The sequence below is a fragment of the Phoxinus phoxinus genome (genome assembly GCF_949152265.1).
Source record: "Phoxinus phoxinus genome assembly, chromosome: 17".
NCBI classification, from domain to species: Eukaryota; Metazoa; Chordata; class Actinopteri; order Cypriniformes; family Leuciscidae; genus Phoxinus; species Phoxinus phoxinus.
The window spans coordinates 29,063,540-29,077,308 of NC_136892.1; the positions used below are offsets into that span (position 1 = coordinate 29,063,540).

The window sequence follows — 13,769 nt, forward strand, 5'->3', positions numbered from 1 at the left end:
GACTCGTGTCTCTGAGATTCAGGAGCTGACGGATCACCGGTCATGGAGGTATGTGGACACACAGAATAACCCCGCAGATGCTATCACCAGAGGGATGACACTATCCAACCTAGCCAAGCCAAACCAATTCAGCCAAGGTCCTGCCTTCCTTCGGCTACCGCGTGAGAGTTGGCCAGCCACAACTTCTTTCGTGGAGGTCCCAGATGAGACAGAGATGAAGAGGTCTGCGTTCTGTGGCATTATGTCAGTCATTACTGCTCCAGAGATCCCAGCCGCTGAAGACCATTCGACCTTTGAAGATCTCCTTGAGGCAACGAGTAGGTCACTGCATGGGGCGGCCTCTCAGTCAAGCGCCCTCAGTGCAGATGACTACGCAGAAGCAGAACTCCGAATCCTTCAGAGAGCGCAATATGATAGCTTTCCAGACGAAGTCAAGTGCGTAAGAACAGGGAAAGCACTTCCATCCAGCAGTCGGCTCTTGTCACTTGCTCCAGAGTACGACGTCTCTAGGGGCCTTATCCGAGTAGGCGGTAGGTTGCGCCGTTCTACTAGTCTGGAAGAAGATGTCGTACACCCAATTGTGCTAGAACCTAAGCACCCTATTACCAAACTCATCATACGACAGTATGACAACAAGTTACTCCATTCTGGATCGGAGAGGGTCTTTGCAGAACTCCTAAAATGGCAGATCTGCCCCCTTGTCGTCTCCGCCTCCTGAAGCCTCCATTTTATTCAACAGGAGTAGATTGCTTTGGCCCATTCCAGGTCAAGCGAGGTCGGAGTACGGAAAAGAGATGGGGAATAGTTTTTAAGTGTATGACCACCAGGTGCATTCACCTAGATGTGCTGCCCAACATGGATACCGACTCATTCCTTATGTCACTCAGAAGGTTCGTGGCTAGACGGGGAACTCCCTTCGAGCTTCTCTCTGACCGTGGGACCAACTTCCGCGGAGGAGAACACGAGCTCAAAGCAAGTTTCGAGGCCATGTGCAAAGAGCTGCAGACCAAGTTGGCTAAGCACCAGATCCGTTTCCAGTTCAACCCACCAAATGCACCTCACTTTGGTGGAGCCTGGGAGCGGGAAGTCAGATCCATTAAGGCTGCACTCTACGTTACTCTGGGAGCTCAGACAGTGACCGAAGAAGTCTTGCAGACAGTTCTGATTGAGGTAGAGGGAATCCTCAACTCCAAGCCACTGGGCTATGTGTCGACAGATGTAGCCGATGTGGATCCCGTAACCCCCAACTACCTCCTCATGGGGCGGCCTGACTCTTCGCTTCCTCAAGTGGTGTACCCTGAATCTGAGATTCTCAGTCGGAGAAGATGGCGGCACAGTCAGGTGTTAGCTGACCAGTTTTGGACCCATTTCATTCGGAACTATTTACCTTTCTTGCAGTCAAGGCAGAAATGGCTAAAGGACACAGAGAACCTCACTGTTGGTACAGTGGTGATGGTAATTGACCAAAGGTTACCTCGTGCATTGTGGCCCGTGGGACGAGTCACAAAGACCATTAAGAGTGTCGATGGTAAAGTGAGGACTGCTGAGGTGCAGGTGGACAAGAGGACCTACACCAGACCAGTGGCCAAGCTCATTGAGCTGCCGGCCATCCCGGATAATGCCTCGACAACAGCTCCTGTGGATAGTTGAGCCTTTCCAGGAGATAATTCACACCTTGAATTATGGGGCGGCTGTGCAAAAGGCTCAAGTGATGTGAGTCTGGACAGAGTATGTACTGCGAGTGTTCGCTCGAACCACGCCCCCTTTCCGACATGTTGCGACATGCCCTAGCTTGCAGAGAACGGCTGTCAGTTTAGTTTCAGTTTCATCAGTTTATTAGTTAAGCTTCAGATTGTGTTCGTGTGCGTCAGTGATCACAAGTAAGTTACAATTATATCATATAGATAAGTTAATATTAGCGATATTATTATGGTTGAGTTTACAGTCAGTGATAGCCTTTATCTCTGTTGTATGTGTAGCTTGTATGGCATTCTTATTGTGGTTCGCTTTTCATGACATGTTTAGCACCGTTTATTTAAGTGAATAAGGAGAGTTATTAGCCTCAATTGTGTTTATGTTAGTTAACATCTATGTTTATTTCCTTTCTTTTAGAACCACACTTACACTGTAAAGTTCATAATAAATAGTGCCTGTGCATCTGTATTTCAAAGTATATATAAAAACCTTCAACGAATATTCCTGCCTTCCGTGTCCTGACTAGACACCCCATATTGGTGACTAATTTTCATAACCAGTAGAGCCCCATTACAACTTTAGTGATCTTAATGTCCTGACAATTGAGTTATATAATATGTATAATATTGTAATGTTCACATATTTTTTAGTGTATACCTTTATTAACCTATCGACAAAAAAAAAAATCGTTGAACTCAGATTTGACCTTTGACCCTTTTTCGGAAGTTACTGCATTCTGCCTTAGCATTGCCCACAGAATGACAATCGGTCATACCAAGGCAAAAGACCTTAACTTCTATTTTATAACACAATGTTATATGATAACACTTAAAATGTAAGCAATATGAACCCTATTGGACTCACTATGATAAAAATGGCTTCACATGTATCCACAAGAAGTTGAAGTAGTGACAATAGTTGGAAAAGTATGAATGGTCTTAATTAACATGAATTTCCTAAAACAAAATAGATTAACACCACTAAAGTATAAAAGATGTGGGATATTTAAAGGTTTTTAGAAAAGCTGATTCTAAAACTGAATTGTGTGTGTGTGTGTGTGTGTGTGTGTGTGTGAGTGAGATATTAAGTAGTTATTTCAACATGATATCTCGTTATTTCGACAATCTGCATTACGCCTTATAATGGTTTTCTATAGGAGGAAAATGCTTGTAATTAAACACGTTGCGTTCATATTCTGGGGTCATCTGATTTTTTTGTACATAATAATAGCCTATACTTTATTATGATTTTAGTATCATAATAATTCATAAATGCACGCACAATTATCCGTGAACTTGATAAATGTTGCAGATATGTTTTACTATTCACAAACAAATGCCTTCCAACTTATGTGTGCAAAATTCAGAATTAAATGAATGTGCAGCAATTTGTACAAATAGAGAATATGTAGGCCTATGTGTTGTAGCCATTAAATAAGAGCATTTAGTTTCATATTTGTTAAAATATTATAATGTTTTTTTTCTTCATCTATGTTGATTATATAAAGTGAACAGCATGAGTAGGACTTTGGGTGCTGGAGCCCCTGCCCTATTTCAAAATTAATCAAAAGTGCCCTTCTCAAACATATATCAATGATAATATTGTGGTCAATAAAACAAAATGCATTTGCTTATAATTAACATGACAATGTGTACAAAACTAAAGTAGCCTAAATTCACGTTTATTTTTACGTTTCTGTCAGTCTGAGGTGTTGTTGCTATAACGCGTTGCTATGGGTTGCGTCACTTGCGTCTGACTGACGGTCTCCGTTTTCGAGGGTCTAAAACTCCGGAGTAGTGTGTGGACGGCAGGCATAACCGTAGCAAAAGTTAGACGTTTTAAAAATGAAAATGCACTTGTGTAAACGTAGGTATCCCACAGTCTGCTCGGGAACCGATACTCTCCTCTTTTTAGTGAGTATATGGCTCGACGGCAGGAAAAAAAATAAACCAAACAATTGTTACATTTTTTATAATAAAAGGTTGTGTGTCGATTTAATTAAAAATCCACATAATACATATTTTAAAATATTACTTAATTCACTGAAGCCTGTTTGTCATGTATAATACAGCGACCAATCGTCATCTGGCACAAGAAGTTCAAATTTTATTGGACAATGTGAAGTGGAGAGTAATTTTTCCGGTCATTTATAAATAAATCGTTTGAAAATTACACGGACAGACCAATTTACATGGAAGCGATCTGAATCTCTGTCGTTGAACTAATGGATGTTAATTGACTTAAGCACCCCACATGGAAAAAACCTATATGAGGATATATGCGCATATATGAAACCTATATGCAGTTTATATGTACATATATGCTGCATATATGCACATATATGAAACATATATGCAGTTTAAATGCACATTTATGCTGCATATATGCACATTTATGCTGCATATATGCACATATATGAAACATATATGCAGTTTAAATGCACATATATGCTGCATATATGCACATATATGAAACATATATGCAGTTTAAATGCACATATATGCTGCATATATACAGCATATATGCACATATATGATAATATATATGCTGCGTATATGCCACATATAGGCAAAATTGAGGTGCATATATGTGCATATACAGGCCATATAGGTCTCCTGTATTGCTTCTTTATATCCACATATAAGCCCTATATGTACTTCACGAGTACAACCCATAAGGGGTGAGGGGGTGATTGGGACAATAAATCAATCAAAGGTGACATATAGTGTCATATACTCTCTCAGGAACACAGGGATGTAGTATTTTTATTTCATAAATTGTCACATCAGAATTTCGGAAAGAATTCTTTCAGAATTTCACAGCAAAAATAAAAAAATCACATCAAGACAAGCAAACATACAGTGAGAATGCAAGCTATATATTCTGCACCGTGTCTGATTGTTGAATGTGAAGATCTGCTGTATTCAGTGCATCATGAAGTAGGACAGCAGAGAACAGCAGAGGAACAGGACGCTCTGGGTGACACTCTGAGCCCCGTTACACAGGTTCCCCTCACAACATGAGACGTTTTTAATATCTCTAAAATGAGTGTTGACTTTACAGAAGTTATTTGCACATGATCATTGAAGTACAATACAAATACCTGGAGCATCTTGAGCGTTACACTTGTCTGTGTTACAGCAGGAAGAAGTCACCCTGAAAATGCCGAGATTCGTGGACTCATTTTGACAAGTAGCAGCACAAGCTTTAGCCTTCGTTGTAGAAATAATGCCCCCTAAAGAATATGAATGAGACAGGAAAGACCGATTAAACTGGAAATTGTATTTACAAATTTAGTCTGGCAACTCTCCATAGACGCGGCTTAATCCGAGGGGCGGGATAAACGGTTGTCTCTCAAAATCCCTCTGCACGCAATAGGATAGCGCTACAACCAATCAGAGCAACGGTGAGAAAGGTGAGAAGGTTCCGTATCCAGTCGGCAAAACTCCAAACACATCTTCCTTCTTTAAAAATTAAAAACAAATCCTCTGTGTTTATATCACAGAGTAACCAGAGATACAAACTGAGACAGAGGTTGGGTAAAACAATACTTCACAAATGAGCACAGAACAGAGCAGTCCAGATAAAGGGTTGCTGAAATATATTTCATTACAATGTTACTGTAGAAATGTGGCAAAATGCGGTCGTATACAGTTTTGTATTATGTTATTGTTTTGAATTTAAGTTTAACAGTTCTGAGATCAGTGTGTAAGCATGTGCAGATTGGCCTGTAGGTACACACAGTTTTGGCGGTTGTTGTGTCGAAATGAGAAAAGAATGAATGTAATTTTAAAGATAGTCATTGAATGCATTCTGTGCCAAATCAATGATAAATGATCCACAGTTTAGCCCACATATACTTCTGTTGTGCTCACTGTGTGAAGAGTTTTGAAAAAGTGACCTAAGTATTGAGAAATGTGTCCTAGCGACTGTAAAAAAAACGATAAGCTGTCTCGTCAGCAAGTCGTTTCCCATCATGCTTTTGATCAGCGCAGTAGGTGGAGGGCGACTGCAGAATCCGACACATGCGCCTTGCGCTCGCGAGAGTTTTTTGACATACGTCAGCATGACATCAGGGCCAGGCGGACCGCACTCGGACACATTTCGGCCGGCATGCATCTCGCGCTGATCACCGGTGATCGGTTCTGCGCAGATTTTTGGGAACTGCGCAGATGATGGGAAACGACTTGCTGACGACACAGCTTAATGCTTATTGGTTTAAACAACCGTGATGTATTGTTCTCTTTTAAAATGTTTGATTTTAAAACTGATAGCCTATCATGTTTTTATGTGTATCAATTATGAGCGGATATTCCCAAACCTTCTGACAGTGTGATCTATGGGTTATGTGATAGGCTATCACTGTATTAAATATATATTATAGGCTATATAAACATTGTCATAAGTCTAGTCTGTGTTTCTGTCTGGTTTCATGTTTAGTAGTTCCCAGATATGTTTATTAGTCTTCCCAGGTGTTTCCTATTAACCACATCCCCTTGTTATCTTGTTTGCCCTTGTATGTGTGTCTAGTTCAGTCTTTGTCAATCCTTAATGTTTGTTGCTGGTTGTTCTGTTCCCTCGCCTGTTTCCTGGTCCTGAGTTTACGTTTGTGTAATAAAGCAACACTGCAAATGGATCCTACTTCCTTGTCTGCTTCAACCACCCGTGACAAACATATGTCTGTATTAAAGTAAAAAATATTGAAAAACACGTATTTTTAATGGAATTAAATAACTAAGTAGCTACTACGTACTTTGCGTGTCTTGTTTATTGTAGGGTAGACTGTGTACAGTTGAGACACTTTTGGGGTTTTGATTTTTCACACAAATATAGATACTGAAAAGAAGTGAATTACCACATGAAATGCCACATGACATTAAATTAGCTTGTAGACTAATATATTATCAATCAATAATACCCATAAGTAGGCCTAGTTTATATTTTAGCGAATAAAAATAAGGTGCTTTTTTTACGAACTTTACCATCTAGTTCAGGATTGTTGTCGGTCATTCTGATGTCAACAAAAAGTTGCAGCTGCTTTATTAAACAAAGACAATAATTAAGTACTGCAAATGTAAAACTGTTCTTAAATGATAGCAAAATATGATTTTAAATAAAGGTCATCGATGAGACAATGTTCTTTTTTTTATAAGACAGGACTTTCATTATTTAAGATTAAATAATGGTGTATTTAATAGCCTAAATATACAATATTATCACATAGGCCTTTCTTTCTGTATGTATATATTTCATTATTTAACAAACATGTACACTAATTTATAAATTATATTTATACACGTACAAATTCATAATTTATATATTATATTTATAATATAGGCTATAGCCTATATTATATTTCGCTGCGTGTCATCCGCACCAATTATACAAAAAGCAACTGTAACAAATTATTTATAAAAAATCGTATGATACAAAAGATGAAGCACCATGCACAGGATATTTACAACAGTAGGGTACCGCCTTTATTGACACATAGTGTTTCTTGTGTAAAGAAAACGCTGTACTTTTTCAAATAAAGTTACCTTTCCTACCTCTGAAATTGCACTGCAAAAAAGCAGACACGGTTCAAACTGTGCGCGGCACTTCATTCACGATAGAGTCAGATGGAGTTATGAGGTTTGACTGACAGTTTGAGGATCCAATGGAGTTACAAGGCTTAGTGGTAACACTTTAAAATACGGATCCTTCGTTAATGAATAACTACACAGGAACAAATGAGTAACACAATGTTAACAATCTAGTAACTACAGTTAACTAACAAGTAACTCTGATTAACGAATTAGTAATTAATAGCACACAGATTTAAGTGGTAGTTCACTATTAACTAATCAATAACTACTATTTTTTTAATACTTCCCAGAGAACTACTGAATTTTTTTACAGATTTAAGTGGTAGTTCACTAATAACTAATCAATAATACTATTTTTCAATACTTCCCAGAGAAATAATGAAAAAAAATCACAATTCATGCAAAACTTAATAACTAATGCAGGAAAAATTACTAGCACTAGATTAACATTACTGCTAGATACTGTACACTAGTTATAAATATGTAATAGCGTAGCAGACTTATGATTTGGGAAAGCTGTCAATAATTAGCCTATGCACTGCTGTCTTTTAGAGAACTATTCATAAACTAAATAATTTTTAAGAATTGTTTTTCTAAATGCACTTGTCTGGAACACTTACCCTGTGGCCGATGTCCCCAGAGTGTGTGTGTGTGTGTGTGTGTGTGTGTGTGTGTGTGTGTGTGTGTGTGTGTGTGTGTGTGTGTGTGTGTGTGTGTGTGTGTGTGTGTGTGTGTGTGTGTGTGTGTGTGTGTGTGTGTGTGTGTGTGTGTGTGTGTGTGTGTGTGTGTGTGTGTGTGTGTGTGTGGCTTGGTTTATTATGCATTGTGGGAACCGAATGTCCCCACAAGGATAGTAAAACCTGAGATTCACCTCCATTGTGGGGACCAGCCAGCGGTCCCCATGAGGGGAATGGGTTAATAAACATACTAAATTATATATTTTTGAAAATGTAAAAATGCAGAATGTCTCCTGTGATGGGTAGGTTTAGGGATAGGGGCAGTGTAAAGGGATAGAATATACAGTTTGTACAGTATAAAAACCATTACGCCTATGGAATGTCCTCACAAGGATAGAAATGAAAAACTGTGTGTGTGTGTGTGTGTGTGTGTGTGTGTGAAGTTTTAGCACAAAATACCCCACAGATATTTTTATATAGCATGTTTAAATGTTGCTCAAAGTGGAAATATTACTAATTAATCACAACTTGTTACTATTACTCAGAGTGGGTTTTAAAGATTATTTGTTAAAGGTAACGAATAATTATGTGTCTGATTTAGTCACTACAGAACGCTTACAGTATATCTTCTAAATGCACTAGTTTATAGATAACCTTAAACCTCAGGCTAACATATTCATACCAAAAAACAACAACAACAACTTTGTCTAGGGAATTTCCAAATCAGAAGTAGAATTTTTATTTGTACTTTTTTGAGTCATTCAATTTCTCTCAGAGCTTTATTGCTATTTGTACTTTATTGTCACCTGCATTGTGAACATAATCATAATGATAATGATAAAAGGAAAGAAAAGTACAAAATAATTAAAGGGAACAAAAAGAGAAACTATGGGAGGAAAGTAATTAAATAATTATAATTTTTTTTCTTCTGAACATAACGTTGATTTATTCATTTTTGTAAGAAATAAAATCATATTTGAACTTCTTTACAGCAAATCTTTATTAAATATGACCCCAGGAACACAGTGATGTAGTATTTTTATTTCATAAACTGTCACATCAGAATTTGAGAAAGAATTCTTTCAGAATTTCACAGCAAAAAAATAAATCACATCAAGACAAGCAAATATAGTACAGTGAGAATGCAAGCTATATATTCTGTACAGTGTCTCGTTGTAGAATCTGAAGAGCTCTGGGTGCTCTGGGTGGTCTGGGGGAAACTCTGAGCGCCGTTACACAGGTTCCCCACACAACATGAGAAGCTTTCAAGATCTCTAACTGACGCTGTGGTGTCACAAGCTGATTTAGACGCACAGCCTTTTACAACAGTTAACTGTACAGGCTGATCTCCAAAAGTCCCTGATGAAAAGAAAGAAAACAAAGGTTGAATTAGTCTAAGCTTAACATTGGTATATATGATCTGTGTCAAATGTTTAAACCTATAAGAGAGTTTATAAGATAATGACTTTAATCTTCTTCCGTTTCCAGATTCTCACCTGTTGCTGTAATGCAGCGATCTTCAGTCCCGAAACAGCTCAGTGTGTTCAAGCAGCTCTTTCCATCACAATAGTAACATTTGTTTCCAATTGGGACGGGTTCTACAGAGGAAAAACAAGTATTATTTTATTAATATCTAATGAAACACTCCTTTAGCGGCTCCATTCAATCAGTTCACCACAGACAAGCTGAATGTCATTTGGAAGTAAAATGAGTGTTGACTTTACAGAAGTTATTTGCACATGATCATTGAAGTACAATACAAATACCTGGAGCATCTTGAGCGTTACACAGGTTTGTGCCACAGCAGGAAGTAGTCGTCCTTAAAATGCCGAAATTTAAGTAAAAACTTCGACAAGTATCAGCACAATCTTTAAACTGCGCTGTAGAAATAATGCCCCCTAAAGAATATGAATGGGACAGGAAAGACTGATTAAACTGGAAAATGTATTTACAACTTTATTTTATTTTAAACTATTTTTAAATACAAATCATAACAATCTGAGAGAAAACTAATTAAATATCAGAAATATCAGAAATCTATGTAGAGTATAGAGCACAACCTATGTTGTGAAACCGGAAAAACAAGTAAATAATAGCAGCATCTCTATCAGTCAAATATAACAGTAAATTTCAATCATATTGGACTTACCAACTTGTGACACTGATGTTGTACTCGTGCACTGAGAAAATCCACTGCGACATGTTTTAACCGTTTGTCCTGCACAAGAACCCGTCGGATTCGAGCACACAGAACAGTTGAAAGAGTGTCCTTTAGGAATAAAACAGAGACAGTGAGAGAGAGGACATCAATGATCTGTATTTATAATCAAGAACATCACAAACACTATTTGTCTTCATACCTGCAGTGAAGAGAATGAACAGAAGAAAAACTGAGAGTTGCAGATCCATCTTTGATCAGGAGGAGAAGGAAATAAAGTGTCTGTTTCAGTGCCATTTTATAGTGGATCAAAAGGGGAGGATCTTCATGAGAAAATTAACAAAGCTTCAGCTTACATCATTTACATGCCAGTTAATGACACATAATGGATTAATATGGAAACTATTAATGTATAGGCCTACTATAAGTTTACTTAAACCAACCTTCTTAAAGTGATAGTTGACCCAAAAAGGAAGATTGTCTTTATTTACTCACCCTCGTGTCATTCAAAACCTCTATGACTTTCATTCTTATGTGGAACACAAAAGTAGATATTTTGAAAAAAGTGGTATTACCAGGTATTACCTGTATACATTCAGTGATATGTAAAGTTATAGAGAAACCAGGTCAAGACTAGTTCTGTGAACTTTTCACTTAAATAAACAGGTGAAACTGAAAAATGTAAATACCGTGTAAAAGTTATTTTATTTCAATAATTTAACTTAAAAGGTGAAACTTATATATTATATAGACTCATTACATCCAAAGTGAGATATTTCAAGCCTTTATTTGTTATAATTTTGATGATTATGGCTTACAGCTATTAAAACTTTTTCACAATATTCAAATTTTGAATTTGGGCTTTTCATAAGCTGTAAGCCATAATCATCAAAATTATAACAAATAAAGGCTTGAAATATCTCACTTTGGATGTAATGAGTCTATATAATATATAAGTTTCACCTTTTAAGTTGAATTACTGAAACACTTTTGCACAATATTCAAATTTTTCGAGTTTCACCTGTTTATAGTTGCAACATTAAAGGAAACATAAGAGCAATTCATAGTATCACCTACACATCATGGGACATGTAACAACCTGTTTAAACAGAACCATAACTTTAATTTTCTATGAGATCATGAACAGTGAGAACTAATATATAGACTCATTACATGCAAAGTGAGATATGTAAAGCCTTTATTTGTTATAATTTTGATGATTATAAAAAAATTGTGTTATAATTATGATTAGTTATTTTTTTGTGTGTTAACCTAAAATATATATTTATTTATAAAAAATAGTATATTTTACCTAATATAGGCTCCAGACAAGCTGCTTTGAAAATGCATGGATATTTATATTATATATTTGGTTTTGAACCAGACAAAAAAAATCATATTCATATAATTTTCCTCAAGAGATAATTACTATTCACGCTAATTTGAGTCATGTGTTTGAGATTGTGATGATGAAACTCCTGATGTGTTGAGACATTAAAGGCTTGTTTCACCTTTTAAGTTGAATTACGGAAATAAATGAACTTTTGAACGATATTCTAATTTTTCGAGTTTGGGAGGGTACATGGTCGGTTCACTTAGTTTTATCGTGGCCACAATATAAACTTCTGGGAACGTGATAATAAATCGAGGCCACGAGATCATTTTGTTGAGGTAACGACATCATTATGTCATGTATCTTTTTCTGCTGGCCACGACTTCATCTTTTGAGAGAACGACATCTATTTCTCGTGGCCATGAGTTATGTTTAGGGAACCACACCGGTCAGGCCTAGGCTACTGCACAGCACTCGGAGATGGAGATGACTGATGAAACAACAATTTACTTTGAATTAGGAATGTCATATAAAGATATAGTGCGGTCTCTGGCATTAAGACATGGGTACGTAAGTGAAAGACACCTGAAGCTCAATCTTAAATTGAATGGGCTTTTTCGTCGGAAATTTGCTGGCTTGAATTAGCCGAAAGCCAGCGCGCAAAGGGAGTGTGCGGAGCGTGTAGAACCTATAGGCTATCTATCGCCCCAGTTTACACGTCCAGGAACAAATGGCCATAACCTACGAATAGACATGAAATGACGTGATTTCATTCATGGTTATTATATTAAACAGATTATATCTTATCCAGTCATCTAACCCTAAATTAGACCAGTAACATGTAGTTTTACACTTGCCAAAAAGTGGTTTAAAGCCTCCACTTATTGAGTGAACTGTTCTTTCTGCCTAAATATACTTGATTTCATTGATGAGGGTTATATTTGACAACTCTTTCAGTCCTTTTGACCTGTTGAAATACATTTTAAAGAGTCAATACACTTTTTGGCAAGTGTAAAAGGTTACTGTCTAATTATTTAAATACATTTCAAGAGGTAAAATCTTGAGGATCAAGATTATAATCTGTCAAATAACCATGAATGAATCACGTCATTTACCACGGACAAAATGTCATGACTCATGTCTATTTGCAGGTTATGTCCATTTGTTCCTGGTAAAAGGAGCTAGACGTGTAAACTGGGCCGTTACAGGTTTTACACGCTGCGCGCGCTCATTCAAGCCAGCAACTGTCTGACGAAAAAACCCATTCAACTTGAGAAAGCGCTTCAGGTGTGTTTCATTTACCAATGTCTCAATGCCAGCCCTCACGAAAAAGAAGTATACTTCAAGTTCATTTTATGAAGTATACTTAAGTAATGTAAAGTATAGTTTTAAGTATAGGCCTACATTATGTAGTAAGTATATACTAATGTCAACATGTACTAACCTTTAAGTGTACTATTTTAATACTTGTAGCAAAGTTTTAGTTTATGAAAGTACACTTATGTATACTCTCAGTAAACTACTAGTTTACTTAAGTTTTCTTTAAGTGAACTTAACATTATACTTATAGTTTACTATATATTATTGTTGCACTTGCAGTAGGCCTACTACTATGTTCAAATTTTATTTTTTATACTTGAGAAATACCTTTAACTGTACTTTAATTAAAAAATAATAATTATTAGCTTCATGCATCCTTTTTTTTTTCAACACTTGAATGTTGGTAAGTTTCACAAAGAAAGGCAACATTTTAAACTAAAGAGTTGAGAAAATCACATTTTTGTCAAAGACTATAGGCTACTTGATCAGATTCAGAACGATGATCAAAACACAGATGGAGTAGATCGAGTCCAACACCCCCAAAGCTTCACAGTCGTTTTCTCTTCATGTGTTACGCTTCATTTCATTTGGAAACATTAAGTAGTTTTGATTTACACGCTGTTTAATGTTTGATGATCACATTATTTTACATTTGCGTGAGCAATCTTCTATCACTTGTTTCAGCTTCTTCTTCTCCTGTGTTTTGATCCGGAGATTCTACTATTCTATGTGTCATAGCGCCCCCTACCCTATAACAGTGAAAACATGGATAGCTGGAAAATTCAGAGTAAAGTAGAATTAAAGTAAATTCCTATGTACTACCAGTGGACTAGTCTACACAAAAAAATCCAGATACGCAGAATTGGAAACATATCTGTTTTATATCAATATTTTAATAAATATTTAATAGGCTACTTGATCAAAAGGGTTAACTCAACTACAAGCCAAGTATACTTTGAATACTTAATTTTAAGTAGGCTATATCTCAATCAAAAGAT

General features: G+C 36.7%; 1 protein-coding gene across 1 annotated transcript; it reads right to left on the bottom strand.

Annotated features, from left to right (window-relative positions):
- Window positions 1–8,948: 8,948 nt before the first annotated feature.
- LOC306984721 (uncharacterized protein) lies at window positions 8,949–10,393 on the bottom strand. The gene is made up of 5 exons (XM_079586322.1): window positions 10,321–10,393; window positions 10,110–10,229; window positions 9,727–9,858; window positions 9,457–9,558; window positions 8,949–9,319 (listed from the first exon to the last, which is right to left on the bottom strand). The coding sequence occupies exons 1-5, from the start codon at window positions 10,367–10,369 to the stop codon at window positions 9,069–9,071; spliced, it is 654 nt and encodes a 217-aa protein (XP_079442448.1). The 5' UTR covers window positions 10,370–10,393; the 3' UTR covers window positions 8,949–9,068.
- Window positions 10,394–13,769: the final 3,376 nt, after the last annotated feature.

Coding starts and splice junctions, on each gene's coding strand:
- LOC306984721 (XM_079586322.1), bottom strand. CDS start 10,369: ATGGATCTGCAACTCTCAGTTTTTCTTCTGTTCATTCTCTTCACTGCA. Junction 9,859..10,109: donor AACATCAGTGTCACAAGTTG/GTAAGTCCAATA, acceptor CATATTCTTTAG/GGGGCATTATTTCTACAGCG. Junction 9,320..9,456: donor TCGCTGCATTACAGCAACAG/GTGAGAATCTGG, acceptor TCTTTTCATCAG/GGACTTTTGGAGATCAGCCT.